The sequence below is a fragment of the Rhinoraja longicauda genome, chromosome 25 (assembly GCF_053455715.1).
Source record: "Rhinoraja longicauda isolate Sanriku21f chromosome 25, sRhiLon1.1, whole genome shotgun sequence".
In the NCBI taxonomy this organism is placed as follows: Eukaryota; Metazoa; Chordata; class Chondrichthyes; order Rajiformes; family Arhynchobatidae; genus Rhinoraja; species Rhinoraja longicauda.
In genome coordinates this window covers 13,111,362-13,128,980 of record NC_135977.1, presented here as the reverse complement: position 1 = coordinate 13,128,980, position 17,619 = coordinate 13,111,362, and the positions used below count along the sequence as shown (strand labels likewise).

The window sequence follows — 17,619 nt, the reverse complement described above, 5'->3', positions numbered from 1 at the left end:
ATATCCTTCAATATCAAAAATACAGCTAGTAAACTATGGAGAATGAGGAAAATTAGGCCGACCACAAGATCTCTGCCTCCGATTTTGATTTCCTTCCCACTAACTACTGCTACTGCTCATTTCAACCTTGTCTGCTGAATTCAAATAGTCAGGCAAGATGTTTCCTATTGGATTTCTCTGGCAGCTCTACGAAAGTAGTAGAGAAATTTCTCTATCGTACTGTGGTATTCGTGATATTAAGATATCCAACTCGATCTTTACAGGGAATACAATCAAACAAGTGTAGATTGGAAACTGATGTGTAACTTGTAGACTCTTCAGGCAGAGCCCTAGCTTTGCAGTAGTCCCAAACCAAAGAAGGGGTCGCTCCTGATAATCTGCATAGCAGATGAAATAGCATTAATTTATCCAGTGTGTATTTGATTTTCAGGAAAGGATGCGCACTTATCTAGATGCTGGTACACGCTTTGGGAAGTTATTGTATTTTGAAGCAAGTGGAGATTTGCCTTTTCAACATTGAAGGTTTTCCATCTAATCTTTCTGAATGCTACATTGTGATTTGAGACCAGGGGAAAATAAATCTGAACGCATAGGAACAATGCTGGTGGGATGGGAAGTGAAGAGTCGGTGGGATTGGGTGCCTTTAAAAAGTAGCTTTTGGACTTAGCTCAACATTCTTTCTGAGATGTTATTGGCAAACATTATTTCATTGCTCATTAAATCTTAGTGGCTGGTATCACATTATTAGGCTCCAAATTAATGTTATAGTATTTAGGTAAGCTTCAGTATTTGCTAGGTAAAGGTAACTTACACAAATGGGTGGAAAGCCACAAAGAGAACCATCTTTTATTTGGCAAAGGGAACCATTTTATCAATTCAAGGAATGTGACATTTCATCAGAACTGGAAAACTGAGAAGAAAAGTATGTTTTAAGTTGCAGAAACCCCAGCATGGGGTGAAGAGAACATAGAAAATGTCGGTGATAGTGTAGAGACCAGAATTGTCTACATGACAGAGATGCTGATGGTGCTATCTAAGAGATGGAGATGAATCACTAATTCTAGCTGAGCTGTCTGGAGAAATGCAAAAGGATGGAAATAAATGAGCACAGTACAGAGAGAAAAAATTGTTAGAACTGTATGATGCAGAATTCAGCAGTTTCTGGAAATCCAAAATAAAAAATAATGCTGCAAAACACTTAGCAGGTCAAGTAGCATCTGTAAATAAATAAAATGCAATTGAATGACAAGGATATTGGTCAGATTCTCACTTACTGAAGATAGTCAATGCCTGGCACTTGTGTACTTGTGGAGAGAAATATTCCGATTTTCTACCCCATCTAAGCCTCTCATAATTTAAAAACATTTTGTGAGGATGTCACCCCTCAGCCTTCAAAACTCCAGCTTCTTTTTGTACCTAACACCTACGAATTCAAGCAGCATCTTGGTAAAGTCAAGTCAAGTGGAGTTTATTGTCACATAATCAAGTACGGTGAAGTACAGGTACAATGAAAAATATACGCAGAAATTCTACAATACATTGAAAAGAAAAAGACTGCAAAAAAAAAGATATTAGTGCAAAAATACACAAATAGAAAACAAGTCCATGGTTGTGCAAGAGTTAATCCATAGTGTAGAAACAAACAACTGCAAAAGCTGGTTTACAAAAAAAGACATAAAGTGCTGGAGTAACTCAGTGGGTCAGGCAGCATCCCTGGAGAACAAGGTTAAGTGACTTTTCGTGTCGGAACCCTTCTTCAGACTGATTGCAGTGAGGGAAGAAGGGCGAAAGCTGGAACAGAGGGGGTGCAGGACACAGCTTGGCAAGTAATAGGTGAACCAAAGGAGACAAAATGATTGAAGAGTAGTGAATTGCAAAGCCAGAGGAAGAAATGCAGATGGAGAGGGGTAGGGAGAGAAGAAATAGGTGCGAGTCAAGGTGAGGCACGGGCTTGGACCATGATGGAACTTGATAATTGTTGGAAAGTAGCTGTTCTTGAACCTGGTGGTGTGGGACATTGGCTTCTGTATCTCCTACTCATCAGTAGCAGCGAGAAGAGAGCATGGTCTGGATGGTGGGGATCCTTGATGATAAATGCTGCCTTCTTGAGGTACCCTTTGACATAGATGCTTTCGATGGTGGGGAGGGCTGAGACTGTCTTCCTTCTATCCAGATGGTTCAGAGCAAAGAAGAGACCCAGTGAGATAGCATTTGCTGTTAGCTGGTGTGGCAATAGGTAAACTGAAATGGATCCTAAGTCAGGAGTTGATTTATGCCATAATCAAACTCTCTGAAGAACTTCTTGCACACGATTACACTAGATGCCCTTTTGAAGCAGGTAGGATCCTCGGACTGCAGAAGCAAGAGATGATGATGTTCGTGAATATCCCAGTCAGATGGTCTGCACAGCACTTCAGCACTTGGCTAGGTACACTGTCTGAGATGAGATAGATGACACAATCACAATTAAAAATAATCATCTGAATTGGAACTGAATTTTATCTCCGCTCACCGCTCAGTTTCGTGACCACTGGGAAACTACAACTTTTTAAAAATCTCCTAACAGCAAGTAGCCACTGACATATACATCAGTGAGTAAACTACTCACAGGTAACCAAGCATGCATAATATAAGTGAGCACTTTGGAGTCCAGCTTTGGTCACCCTCAACAAGCGGAAGTGGCGGCGCCTAACGGCTGCGGCTCGCTAGCAGTCTGTTCGTCTTTTTTCCTTTTTTTTTTGTTGTGTGTCGGTGTTGGGATGGTTTTTGTATTTTTTTTTGGTTGTGTATGTGTGGGGGGTGGTGGTGTGGGTGGGGGGGGTGGTGGGGGAAACTTTTCTCTTCCTCACGGCGCGGGGTGCGGCTCGGCTGCGGGGCCTAACATTGCCCGGTGCGGCTCGGCCGCTGGACTTTACATCGCCCGGTGCGGCTTGGCCGCTGGACTTAACAGTGCCCGGTGCGGATCGGCCGCGGGACTTTTCATCGCCCGGTGCGGCTCGGCCGCGGGACTTTACATCGCTGGTGCGGCTTGGCCGCTGGACTTAACAGTGCCCGGTGCAGCTCGGTTCAGCGCCCGGTGCTATTCGGCCGTGGGGACTTCCATCCCCTTGCGGGGACTGTGCAGGTCGGTCGGAGACGAGCTGTCTGTCCGTGGGCGTGGGGAAGAGAGTGGAAGTTTTGTTGCCTCCATCACAGTGAGGGGGTGTTTGGAGTCACTGTGATGGACGTTTGTGTTGGGGTTATGTGTCTTGTGTTCTTTTTTTCTATGACTGCTATGTAGTTTCGTTCGGTACTTCGGTACCAAGTGACAAATAAAGCTCTGTTATACTGTTATACTGTTATACATAAGTCAACTTTTTCTAAACACATTATTACATCTCATTGGGTTCACTTGTGGAAATGTGTCTTATTTTTTTAACACAAGGCAGCATGCAAGTCAAGATAGTGTATACCAGGGTTCAATTGGAATGTCCCCTAAATGATTGTGGCCACTAGAATCCACAATCACTATGCAGCTATTAATGCTGATTATCATCATAATCTTCCAGCAAATATTAACATATAGATCTTTACCATGATGTTGGCTTACATGCTTAACATCAGAACTATGAATCCACATCACATCCTGCTATCCATTGGTCTCTTGCACAGCCCAACAAAATCCCACATGTCTAATTTCCATCTGTCATCCATTTTCATCGAGACTCTGAGCTGCTTTAAAATGAGTTCCTCTTACCTCCCAATACTGTGGGTGGCCAAAACATAGAAAATTTCTGTGGTCTTCTGGCGGACAGTAGCATCATCATCTTTCAATAGGAGTTTCAAGTTTGGCAAACAACCTAGAGAAAGCAAAAATATCCAACATTAGCCATCGAGTTAAATTGAAATCCATAAAATCAAATTAGGTTATTAAAGCATATTTTGTATATGTTTATAACACTCTTAAAGCAGCCCATGCATATATGATGCAGGAACATCCAGAATTAATCCCACAATTTGGATAATACAAAGCCATAAAACATGATATTGAATGAACAATTAGCTGCAATGGTTGTTTCCGAACTGAAAGTGAATTAAATGGAGTATTTTTCAGTTTCACTATTCTCATGAATTAGACAGAAGAGGCTCAACTGCTTTGAAAAAACAAAAAATGGGTGATATATTCCTTCTGTAACATCTACAGTTTGATCACCTAATGCTTATATTTTCTCAGCAAAGCATACTTGACAATTGAATTTTCCTGGAGTGAAGTGTAATAATGACCCTATTGTAGCGACCATAGAGAATGGTCCAGGTCGTCGAACCCTCGGATTGGCCAGCGAGGTCACGTGGGAACGCGACCATAGGGATTGGTCCAGAGAGCGACATCGCTGATTGGCCAGCGATGTCATGTGCGCGTTTGGCGCCCGATTGAGTCAGTTCGGCGAAGTCTTCAAGGAAGACAGTAAGTTTGTATTGGTTGTCCTTTACCTTGTTGTTTAACTCTGTATCCGAATATTGCGGCTGCAATAAACTCCTCTTACAACCAACAAGTTTCGGACTCGCCATATTGGTGACCCCGACGTGATCTGGACGATCACCGACTGAGCAGGAACCCGACGCCTCATTGACGATGACCGAGCAGGGCACACCGGAGTCAAGCGCGGCAGGCGTTCATCTACCGTTGTTTTGGACGCACGCACCGCAAGCTTGGTTTATCCACGCCGAGGCTCAATTTCATATAAAGAAGGTGTCGGACGAATCCACAAAGTACTTCTACCTCGTCAGCGCTCTATCGCCGGACACAACCAAGCGCGTGATGCGGTTCATCGTGAATCCACCTGCAGAAAACAAGTACGAGGCCATGAAGAAAGTATTACTGCGGACCTTCGGGTTTAATAAGCATGGTGGTGCGGCAAAACTTCTGCACCTACCGAATCTTGGAGACCAACTGCCTTCCGTCCTCATGGCCGAAATGATGATGCTAGCCGGTGAGCATACGGATTGCCCTATGTTCGAGCAGGCATTCCGCGAGAAACTTCCCGAGGATGTCCGACTGCTGCTCACGGATTGTTCTTTTAAGGACCCCGAAGCATATGCAGCGAAAGCGGACGCGCTCATAGCGGCAAAAAACAAGGCGAGTGGTTCGATCAACAAAGTCTCGACATCAGTGACCACGCCACAGCGACGGCAAGATGGCGCCATGTCTCCCGCCAATTCTCAGAAAGCCCGCCAAAAAGATCCGCACAAGCGCGGCTGGTGCTATTATCACCTACGATGGGGTAACGAATCCCGCAACTGTCGTTTGCCTTGTACCTTCGCGGGAAATGCCTCGGCCGATCGTACATAGGGGCAGTTACGATTGGCCAGAACCGGCGCCTCTATGTCCATGATCGATTCACGGACACAGAATTTTTGGTAGACACGGGAGCCATCGTCAGCATAGTGCCGCTGACCGACCTCGAAACCAGATCGGGTAAGACAGGTCCCACCCTCATCGCGGTTAATGGCAGCCCAATTCGCACTTTCGGTACACGGAAGATGTCCTTTGTGTTAGGCCTCCGCACGTACGAATGGCCATTCATCATAGCCGACGTCAAACAAGCGATCCTGGGCGCAGATTTTCTCTGGGCTTTTTCACTGGTTCCTGATGTCCGCGGTAACGACCTCCGACCCTCCGCCGAAGATGAGCACGTCGCTCCGACAATCGCCTCCACGCCCAGCCCTACTGTCCAGGCCGTCGTCGCGGCCCCCGACTCGTATGCTGCGATTCTGGCAGAGTTTCCGGAGCTGCTCGTCCAACGTTTTGACACGCCTTCGGCTAAGCACGGTGTGGTCCATCACATCCGCACCGAAGGCCCTCCCGTTTTCGCTCGGGCCAGGAGACTACCGCCAGACAAACTGGTGGTGGCAAGGGCGGAGTTCAGGAAAATGGAGGAAATGGGAATTGTCCGTCAGTCTGACAGCCCGTGGGCCTCGCCGTTACACATGGTCTCCAAAGCATCTGGGGGGTGGAGACCATGTGGCGATTATCGGCGTCTCAATGCTGTCACCACGGCTGATCGCTACCCCATACCGCACCTACAGGATTTTTCATCTGGGCTGGAAGGAGCGGTGGTGTTTTCCAAAATCGATTTGGTGCGAGGATACCATCAGATTCCGGTGCGACCGGAGGACATACAGAAAACTGCAACAATTACTCCGTTCGGGTTGTTTGAATGGTTGCGTATGCCTTTCGGTTTAAAGAACGCGGCACAGGCTTTCCAGCGACTGATGGACCGCGTGGGCCGGGGTTTACCGTTTTTGTTTATTTATTTAGACGACATCCTGGTAGCCAGCCCCTCCGTGCAGGAACACCAGGCCCATTTGCGGACCGTGTTCCAGCGGCTCCAAGACCACGGGCTCATAATCCAACCCTCCAAATGTCAATTCGGCCTTCCTGCTCTTGATTTTCTAGGGCACAGAATTACCCCTGCCGGCGCCTCCCCTTTGCCCAAAAAGGTGGAGGCTATCCGGGCATTTCCTAGGCCCACCACAGTAAAAGGGCTACAGGAGTTCGTAGGCATGGTTAATTTCTACCATAGGTTCGTTCCGGCAGCTGCGCGAGTCATGCGCCCACTCTTCCAATGCCTTGCAGGGAATCCGGTAGAGTTGTTGTGGTCCCCGACCGCTGAGTCGGCTTTTACAGCAGCTAAGGCAGCTTTGGCAGACGCCACCATGTTGGTCCATCCGAGCCCCTCCGCCCCCACGGCCCTGACGGTTGACGCCTCTGACGTGGCGGTGGGCGGGGTTCTGGAGCAGCAGGTCGGTGGCCGTTGGCAGCCTTTAGCGTTTTTCAGCCGGCAACTAAATTCGGCCGAGCTGAAGTATAGCGCATTTGACCGAGAGCTTCTGGCTCTCTATGTAGCTGTTCGTCATTTCAGGTACTTCCTCGAGGGCCGCCCATTTGTGGCATTTACGGACCACAAGCCATTAACATTTGCTTTTTTGAAATTGTCTGACCCATGGTCGGCCCGCCAGCAGCGGCACCTGACCGCTATCTCCGAATTTACCACCGATGTCCGTCATGTCGCGGGTAAGCTTAATGCCGTTGCTGACGCCCTGTCTAGACCTGCTTTTCCCCCTATTTCGGCGGTGGACTGCGAAGTGGATCCCAAGGAGCTTGCGGAGGCACAGCTCCTAGCGGATACCGTTTCGGCTTACCGGTCCACCACTTCGGGATTGAAGTTGGCCCAGGTAGCTTGTGGGTCGGAGGGCACAAAAGTCTGGTGCGATGTTTCTCTTCCCCGTCCCAGGCCGGTAGTACCGCCCTCCCTTCAGCGCCGTGTTTTCGATGCCATTCATGGGCTGGCGCACCCGTCCATCCGCTCCACCTCTGCCTTGGTAGCAGCGAGGTTTGTCTGGCATGGCCTGCGGAAACAGATAGCGGGGTGGGCACGTTCCTGCGTGCCCTGTCAGACCGCTAAAGTCCAGCGCCACGTCCAGCCCCCCGTACAGGATTTCGAGGTCTCGGCTGTTCGTTTTTTCCACATCCACGTGGATTTGGTCGGGCCTTTGCCTTCCTCCCGGGGCTACACCCACCTCCTCACGGTGGTGGATCGGTTCACCCGGTGGCCAGAGGCTTTCCCATTGTTTGATATTTCGTCAGCGTCTTGTGCTAGGACTTTGGCCCTTCATTGGGTAGCTCGTTTCGGGGTCCCGGCAGTTATTACCACTGACAGAGGGCCACAGTTCACTTCGTCCCTCTGGGCCGCGCTGGCAGAACTGTACGGGTCCAAGTTACAACCCATGACTGCATATCACCCCCAAGCAAATGGACTCGTAGAAAGGTTCCACCGCCAACTTAAGGCGTCCCTCAGTGCAAGGCTTGAAGGCCCGGACTGGGTAGACCAACTCCCTTGGGTTCTTTTGGGCATCCGGACTGCTCCTAAGCCAGATCTCGGTGCGTCGTCCGCAGAGCTAGTATATGGCTCGACACTTCGAGTACCCGGAGATCTGTTTCCGGACCCTTCAGACCAGCTGCCTACAGTCCCATCAGTGTTAGCATCTCTCCGGGAACAGGTGGGCTCCCTGGCTCCAGTTCCGACTTCACGTCATGGGTGTCCCATGGTACATGAACCGTCTTCCCTGAAGGACTGTGAGTTTGTTTTTCTGCGTAAAGATGCCCATCGCGCCCCGTTGCAGAGGGTCTATCAAGGGCCGTTCCGGGTTTTACGTAAGGGAACGGCTACCTTCACCTTAGACATGTGCGGCAAGAGTGAGCTCGTCTCGGTGTCCCGGCTCAAACCTGCCCATTTGGACCCGGATCAACCAGTCCTGGTCGGTCAAACCCCTAGGAGAGGCCGACCTCCGTTAGTTCCGCTCAGTACGGGACCCCCCGTTCCGACAGTTCCTCCAGGACCCCCCGTTCCGGCAGTCCCTCCAGGACCCCCCGTTCCGGTAGTTCCTCCAGAACCTCTCGTTCCGGCTGTTCCGCCAAGTCCAGAACCTCCGGCTCCTGTGGTTCAGGCTGTCCCTCTCCGTACTCGTTATGGTCGCGAAATCCAGCTCCCTGCTAGGTTCCGCACCTCGGGTTCTGGGGGGGGTCATGTAGCGACCATAGAGAATGGTCCAGGTCGTCGAACCCTCGGATTGGCCAGCGAGGTCACGTGGGAACGCGACCATAGGGATTGGTCCAGAGAGCGACATCGCTGATTGGCCAGCGATGTCATGTGCGCGTTTGGCGCCCGATTGAGTCAGTTCGGCGAAGTCTTCAAGGAAGACAGTAAGTTTGTATTGGTTGTCCTTTACCTTGTTGTTTAACTCTGTATCCGAATATTGCGGCTGCAATAAACTCCTCTTACAACCAACAAGTTTCGGACTCGCCATACTATCCATGTTGTTTTATTCCTAACAATTCAATGGGGGCACTTCCCAGGGAAAGTCATGCCTGCGCAAAAAAGGCATTTCCAGCACATGTTTAACATCCAGTGGTGTCAATTTGCATGTATCGTCAATTTCTGGCCATCCCAGATTAAATTAAGTCACTTATATTGTTCTTGGCCACTCACAGGCCAAAGAACTTTTCATAATCCTACTTGATTTGAAGTTGCACAATTTAAAGGAATATTAACACTCTCACTTGTAACTTCTGCATCCTGCAGCATGGTTCTTGCCAGGCTGACTGTCCAAAGTAAAACCTGTTCTCAATTCCCACAGAGATTTCTACTAATCTTTAATGTTTACCACTATAATGTTTGGAAACTATTTGTAATGTACCATTGTGCGATGTTTTATTTGGTTTTGTTTTATTTTTAAATCAGAAAAAAATCCCGAAACAAACACAAGGACCACACGGGAGTTGGCAAGCCAAGACTTATTACTAAAGACTATATGATTCAATTGGCAAACAGCGACATTTTCATTCTTCCATTTTCCTTGGCCTATTACACAGCTCCATTGAAACCTAATGTAAACCCAAGGGCAGTATTTTGCCTTTCATATGGCAGCCTGCTGCCCTTTGGACTCAAAATTAAAATCAATTATCTCCAGTAACCACCCTTCACAGTTTGTATCACAACTGGCCAGTTCAGATGTTAATGAAAATCAATAAACTACACTTGGTGCAAATCTGAAACAATATCAGAAAATGCTGGAATCAAGATCTTCAATCTGAAAAATCAAAAAAAAACTGCAGGTGCTGGAAAAATTAAAATTGAAAATGCTAGAAATACTTAGCAAGCCAAGCTCATCTGTAGGAAGAGAAAGCGAGTTAACATTTCATTTCAAAGACCCTTCATCAGCAAGGTTAGACAGTTCTCAACTTGAAACATTAATTTAAGAAAATAACTGCAGATGCTGGTACAAATCGATTTATTCACAAAATGCTGGAGTAACTCAGCAGGTCAGGCAGCATCTCGGGAGAGAAGGAATGGGTGACGTTTCAGGTCGAGACCCTTCTTCAGACATTAGTCAAACATTAGTTGTTTATTTTACCATAGATGTGAGCATAATCTGCTGATTTTCCAGCAATTTTTGTTCTGCAGTCCTCTTGTACAGTCATCAATTGTTAACATTAATGCAATTATTCTCTCTCCATGGATGCCATCTGACCTGCTGAGTATTTTCAACATTTTCTTTAATTTAATGTTTCATCACTGTGTTCTATATCTCAGTTTCTGCAATGTTCTTCACTGTTTGTCCCTATTCACCTCGTTCCATTTGGACCTACTCCAATCAGATCAGATAGGATGAACAAGACTTTCTCACACTTCCTCAGAGAGCATCAACACCACCTGTGCTATCTGGATTATTTTTGTTTATCTCATCTCACAGACAGTCCCTTTGCTTTCTCCAAATGTAAATCCTTTGCTCACTTTTCCTATTTTAATGAAAGGTCAATGACCAACATTTTATTTCACCTTTCTCTCCACAGATGCTGTTTAATCCACTGAACATTTCCAGCATTTTCTGTCTTCATTTCAGATTTCCAGCAACTGCAGTTTTTTTTTATTTTAATCCATTAATTCCTTACAATGATCCAAAATTTGGAATCATGACAATCATGAGAATTGGCCTTAATTTTTCCGTCTTCCTTCTTTACACCTCACGCCAATCTTTTTTTTTTTTGGTTTATACATTCCTTAGTTTCTATGCAATTTATTACGCCATTAACAACGGGATTCCCTTGCATTCCCTCACACTTGGTGGAAAATATTGGAAGGTCAACGTCGACATGGTTCGAACTCCAACCACCTCTCGACTTTCTTTTAATTCGATATCTTCACTGGTGGACATTGTGGGTGGGCTGGAGGGGTCTTGGTGACGCACTTACCGACCACCACGGCTGTATAAGCGAGCTCGGAGTCGTGGACGAGGTCACACAGGGCCATAAGCGCTCGCTGCCTGGTGATGAGCTCAACATCGGCCAGCTCCTGCTTGAGTTTGGGCACAGCTCTCTCCCCGAAAGCGACCGGCGCTTTGGTCGGGTCGATATGCGGAGGTAGTTTGGCTGAAATTCTCGTGTGAGCCATGTTCTTACTGGCACGGAGACAAAATTTAAATTAAACGACTGTCGGCGTTAAATAACTCAAGGCAGCAGGTCGCGAGTGGAGGTGTTGGAGCGGCGGCCGTTTGGAAGCGCTCGTGGCTTGATTCGGTTGCCACGGCAACGGCAGAGGCCTAGTCCTCCCGGCGGCCAATTATTTATTCGCCACCGTTAAGTAATTGCCCGTCGTCAACAACAAATCTACTTTGCCTGGCGAATTTAAAAGTACTGTGGCGTTCAATGCACTCTAGGAGATACATGGACTTAAAGGAAACGGAGGCTGTTGAAGGACAGACCTGGGTGAGGTGGGCAAACGGTCAGAGGCGGAGGGGGATAATGAAAGTAGGGATTATGGTCGGGTGGGAGGTTGCGGACCAGAATTAGGGCAGCTAAAACTGTTAAGATATTTAAACACGAAGATCGACTTTTGGATTGTATTGGAGCTGTTCTAGGTCCAGGGCTTGCCACGTGGGGTCAATTAGGATACAGGTGATAGATGGCCAAGATCTTGTGTGAAACATTGCAAATTATTCAATTATATTTTCTTTGCATCATAATGCTGATTCCACACATTGACGTTTCCTGCCTCTCTGATGATCATATTTTGATGAAGGCTCCTTGATATGAAGTGCCATCTCTGTTTCCCTCTTCACCCATGATGATTGGCCTGCTGAACGTTCTTAACAAATTTTCGGTTTTGTTTCAGATTGCAATCATGCCCAGGATCAGGCAATTCAACCTCAGTGATGGGGCAATTTCTGGAAACAATAATCAGGAACTGAGTTAGTAGTCATTTGGCCAATTGTGGATTAATTGGAAGACACCAACATGGAACTGGTAAAGAGCGTAGAAATAAGCCCTTTGCGCAAACTCGTCCACGCTGACAGGTTTTATCGCTGAGCATGTCTCGTTTGTCTACATTTGGCCCATATTCCTCTAAACCTTTCCTATCCATGTACAGGATTAAATGTGGGTTTTTTTAACTGCCATTTTACCTACTTCCATAGCAGCAGCTAGCACCCCATTCCATATATGTGCCACCCTCTGTGAAGAAATTGCCCCTCGTGTCTCATTTAAATCTTTCCACTCTCAGTTTAAACCTGTACCCTCCAGTGTTGGATGTCTACTCTGGAAAAAAAAGACTGACCCTATGTCTGCCTCTCATGATTTTATATATCTTATACCCTTCAGACCTGCTTTTTGTAACTTAGCACTTATTTATGTCGACTGGACCACCAATTTTTATGTGATCTGCAAATTTACTAACTACATAGTCAAACAACTTGTTAATGTAGATGACAAGCATCAGTGGACCTAGCACAGATTCCTGGGGCAAACATGGTCACATGCCTCCAAACCGATAAATAGACCTCCGCGACCATCTTTAACCAAATCAATTTTGAATCCAGTTGGCTAGCTCATTCTTTATTCCGTGTTATCTAACCTTCCTGACAACCCATCAAGCAGGACTTTGTTGATGTCTGTGCTGAGGTCTATGTAGACAACAAAATGTTGACTCAAAATGTTGATTGTCCATTACCCTCCACAGATGCTGCTCACCACTGAGTTCTTCCAGCTGCTTTTTTTTGTTCCATATAGATACTATCCTTTTTCCTGCCATTGTCAATCCTGTTAGTGACCTCTTCAAAAATCACTCTTAGCAAATTTGAGAAACAGAACTAACCATCCACAAAGTCATACTGACTAGCCCTAATCAGCACTTGTATATTAAAATGCTGATAGATCCTATCCCTCAGAACCCTCTCATAATTTACCCACTCACTGATATCAGGCTCACTGGCCTATAGTTCCCTAGCAACTCTTCTTAAAGATTAGCCACCCTCTAGTCATCCAGTACCTTGCCCAAGGCTAAAAATGCTTGTGCCCAGCAATTTATTTTCTAGCTTCCCACAATGTTCAAGGATACACATAGTCGGAGCCTGGGGATTTATCCACCTTAATATTCTTTAAGATTGTTAGCACCTCCTCTTTTGCAATTCGATATGGTCCAATGCACTTCTGCTCATTTCCCTTGGTTCCTTTGCTTCCATGATCTTCTCTTCAATAAATACAGAAGTATTCATTTACACCTGGCCCATCTCTATGGCTCGGCAGATAGACAACTGTATTGGTCCTTAAAGAGGCCCTTTCTTGCTCTAAATATACCTGAATAATCTCTAAGGATTTTTCTTAATCTTTCTGCCAGAGCGATAAAGTTCTTGATTAAAACAGAACAGAAATTGATGAGGAAAATGTAGTTGATGTGATATATATGAGCTCTGAAAGGGAATCTGAGAAATGCTGTAAAATTATATAAAGTTTGAAGGACGTGGATGAAACTACAGGATGGATACAAAAATTGATTCCCACAGCTAAACAACACTGGGGCTGCAGTGAGTAGATCTGCTGAAATTACTGTACGGCAATCCCAGTTTCAGGGTCACCCAAATGCAAAGGTGTCCAAGCATTGTGCTCACGCTATATATCTAATATTGTGTTCCCAATTATTTAATTTTTAATATTGTTATGTTAAATGCTTTGCTATTGTATAGTGATATATTTTTTTTAAATTCTATGATATCACTACAGTAAAACTGTGATTATCTGCCATCTGATCTGGATCACCAGGTGATGATTGCTCCCTCCTTTTCAACTTTCTGAGGCCCTACTTCCCAAACTACCTCTAATACCCAGTACCCATGCTGCTTTTAATACATCAGGTTCGAGATCTCGTGGACCCTCCAAAACACAAGGGCCATGGATCCCGCACTTCCTTCCTGCTCATATGCACCCCAGATTCTGTTACATTTCAACCTACCTGGTTCACTGGAAAATGTGTTATCATGGTGTGCATCATCTAAAAAGAAGTGAATTAAAAGAAGAATGTTGAGGTGTTAATGTTGGGGGTCATGTGTCTTGTGTTCTTTTTCTTTTTTGTGTGACTGCTATGCAGTTTCGTTCGGTACCTTGGTACCGAATGACAAATAAAGCTCTGTTAAACTGTTGAAATAGCATCAATGTCTCAAATCTAACAATCCAAAAGGGCAGCACAGTGGCACAGCAGTAGAGTTGATGTGTTTCAGCGCCAGGGACCCGGGCTCTAGTTTGTATGTTCGCCCTTGGGCTTTCTGCAGGTGCTCCGGTTTCCTCCCACACTCCAAACACATACAGGTTGGTAGGTTAATTGGGTTCGGTAAAATTGTAAATTGTCCCTAGTGTTAGTGTTGGATAGTGTTAGTGTGCGGGGATCGCTGGTCAGCGCGGGCTCGGTGGGCCAAAGGGCCTGTTTCTGTGCTTTATCTCTAAACTAAACTAAAATCTGCAAAATTTGCCAAAAGCGTCACCACCAAAGTCTCAAATATGCCATTTATCAGTTTTACTGTATTTTAATGGCTAAAAGCCGTTCATAAGGTTGCACTGCAGGTAACCTTTTTATATTGGAATATAGCAAAGAACCTACAGAGAATATTTCTGACCTAGTGAACAGATCTGTTAAGTGTCATTGACTTTTTTTAGCAATTGTCGCAGTGCAGAGATGTGATGTTCCCAAGTGGCGGCCTGTCCACTCTAATTTATGTATTGTGTAACTATTGCTAAAATGTGACACTTCTAACACTTCACATCTTCTCAGACCTGACAGAAATGTCATTCTGCATTTGCCCATCTTTAAGGTTAAAGTGACATCTGTATCTTCTAATAAATGTTTATCATTCTACAATTATACTAAAGCCTTTTGTCAGCAGTGTATTTTATGAATACTGCATTGATCATGACTTTTTCAATTCATTGTAGAGTACTGTAAAGACTGAGAGAAAATGCACATGTTAGGTTCTACAGTCAAAATGATTGATCAACTATTTGATTCTTAATGTGATTTGTAGTTCTGAATCTCAGCAGATCATCATTGTGTTCCATTTTATTTCATTGGTGTTGGAGCTGACTAAATTACCACATTCATTAATTTATACACAAGTGATGGAATCAGTTGCAATAAATACAGTAAGTATTGCATAGTTCAGTATAAAACGGTGGAAATATATCCTCGAAATAAGAGATATCAGAATTGCTAGCAAAAAAACATAATTAGTATCAAAAACAGAAAATACTGGAAATGTTCAGGTAACTTCGGTAGAAAGTGAATCCACAAAATTTGTACGGGCATAGAATTGGATAGAGTACACATTACATCTTGATCTATCTATGTGTATGAAGGAACTGCAGATGCTGGTTTAAATTGAAGATAGACACAAAATGCTGGAGTAACTTAGCAGGACAGGCAGCATTCCTTCTCTCCAGAGATGCTGCCTGTCCTGCTGAGTTACTCCAGCATTTTGTGTCTTGATCTATCTAGTTTGCTTTCTACTATTCTGGTAATTACACAATCTAATACTGGAACTGTAGAAAATCATGACAATAAATTCCTGTCAATTAATATATAATAGAACAGTATCACACTTCTTTCATCATGGCAGGGACTAAAACAAATTCCCTGCCGAACAACGATATGATAAAACTTCATTAGAAAGACTGCAGTTGGTCAGGAAAATATCTCACCATAGGTTTCCCAATGGCAATTAGGAATGGGTAATAATTGCTGGCTTTTACAAATGATTAAACAACATATTTGGTGGACATTATTATTCCTTTGTCAAGATAGTATTAAGATTGATCAGGTTGGTTCAAGAACCTTTGAGTTAAAGGAAAGTAGCTGTTCCTGAACCTGTTGATGTGGTATTTTGGACTTCCGTACCTCCTTCCCAATGTTGGCAGTGGGCATGGAGACACAAGGAACTGCAGATGCTGGAATCTTGAGTAAAACATAAATTGCTAGAGTAACAGCAGGTCAGGCAACATTTGTGGAGGACATGGATAGGTGATATTTTGGGTCAGGATAAATGTTGATTTCCTGAGTCAGTGTCTTGTGTAGATGCTTTTGATGGAGGCGATGGTTGTGCTTATGATAAACTGGGCCGAGTCCACTACTTTCTGCAGCCTGTTGCATTTTATGCATTGGAATTGCCATACCAGGTCATGATACAATCGGTCAAAATAATTTCTGCAGTACATCTGTAAATGTTTTTTGGAGTATCCGAAGACATACCAAAATGTATTAATTTTTAAGAAGATAGAGGTGCTAGTGTGTCATCTTCATCATCACATCTATGTGCTAGGTCCAAGATGGGTCATCCAAGATGTTAACACCCAGGAATTTGATGTCTCTTAAACATTAGAAAATTTGATGAAAGGGTAGGAAGATTGTGTGCTTGTGTGTCATCTTCATCATCACATCTATGTGCTAGGTCCAAGATGGGTCATCCAAGATGTTAACACCCAGGAATTTGATGTCTCTTAAACATTAGAAAAATTGATGAAAGGATAGGAAGATTGTGTGCTTGTCAAAGTGTTGTTCAGCTGGTCTTTGTGTGCATCCTGAATTATATTATAAAAGATAAATTTAGAGGTATAGATCCATCTCTCACTCAATAGCTACCTCTTTGACCTTTGGAAACTTGAGGCTAAGACCAAGATGCTGAGACCCCTCAGATGACAGTTTAAATGATCCATAGACACAGCAATCTTCAGATCATTGCTAATAGATTTATCTGAGGCATCCCGACTCTTTCACCTTATAACCATCTTGCGAAGACAGGGGTCTTGTTCCTCATTTCAATAGCCTCATGGTAACCTACTCGATTCATGTCATGCAAGTGAAAAACATGAACTTGTCCACAAATCTGGGCATTACGAACATCATTGATAGTATCCTGAGGAAGGAAGTTGTCTTCAGAATCAGGTAAGCACCAGACCCTCTGTCAGCTCTGAACACAAGCCACTCTACCGACAGCCATCGTAACATCTATATTGCAATCAAACAGAAAATCTACGTAGAATACAAACAGAGATCAGGGAGAACAAAGAGAAAATGCTCTCGCAAAGACCACTGCTCTGGACCATCTGGATAACAGAAACACGAATGTCAGGCTGCTGTTCATTGACTGTAAGTCCGTGTTCAACACTCATCACAAAGCTCTAAGACCTTTGCCTCTGTATCTCCCTTGGTAACTCGATCCTTGACTTCCTCCTCAGCAGAGCTCAGTCAGTGCAGATCGATAACAACATCTCCTCACTGACCATCAACACAGGAACACCTCAAGGTTGCATGTTTAGACCCCTGCTCTACTCACTTTACACCCATAACTGCATGGCTAAGCATAGTTCCAATGACACCTATAAATTCTCTGATTACATCACACCAAAATGGTAATGAGCCAGCACATAGGAGAGAGATACAATATCTTGTTGGGCAACAGCTTCTCGCTCAGCATTAACGAGACCAAAGAACGAATAGTTCTCTTCAGAAAGGGGAAACTGGGAGGCAACGCAGCAATTTCTATTTATTCACAAAATGCTGGAGTAACTCAGCAGGTCAGGCAGCATCTCGGGAGAGAAGGAATGGGTGACGTTTCGGGTCTGAAGAAGGGTCTCGACCCGAAACGTCACCCATTCCTTCTCTCCCGAGATGCTGCCTAACCTGCTGAGTTACTCCAGCATTTTGTGAATAAATCGATTTGTACCAGCATCTGCAGTTATTTTCTTATACAGCAATTTCTATT

At 44.9% G+C, this 17,619-nt stretch overlaps 1 protein-coding gene across 2 annotated transcripts in view; it reads right to left on the bottom strand.

The window, feature by feature from the left end:
• The window catches only part of rsph14 (radial spoke head 14 homolog), a 307,769-nt gene extending 296,691 nt beyond the window's left edge, over window positions 1–11,078 (bottom strand). For both annotated transcript variants that reach the window (XM_078421271.1, XM_078421270.1), the window contains exons 1-2: window positions 10,793–11,078; window positions 3,737–3,839 (exon numbers count right to left, since the gene is read on the bottom strand). In XM_078421271.1, coding sequence (XP_078277397.1) covers window positions 3,737–3,839; window positions 10,793–10,991 — 302 coding nt within the window. In that variant the 5' untranslated portion in view covers window positions 10,992–11,078. The remainder of the gene's footprint in view (window positions 1–3,736; window positions 3,840–10,792) is intronic.
• Window positions 11,079–17,619: the final 6,541 nt, after the last annotated feature.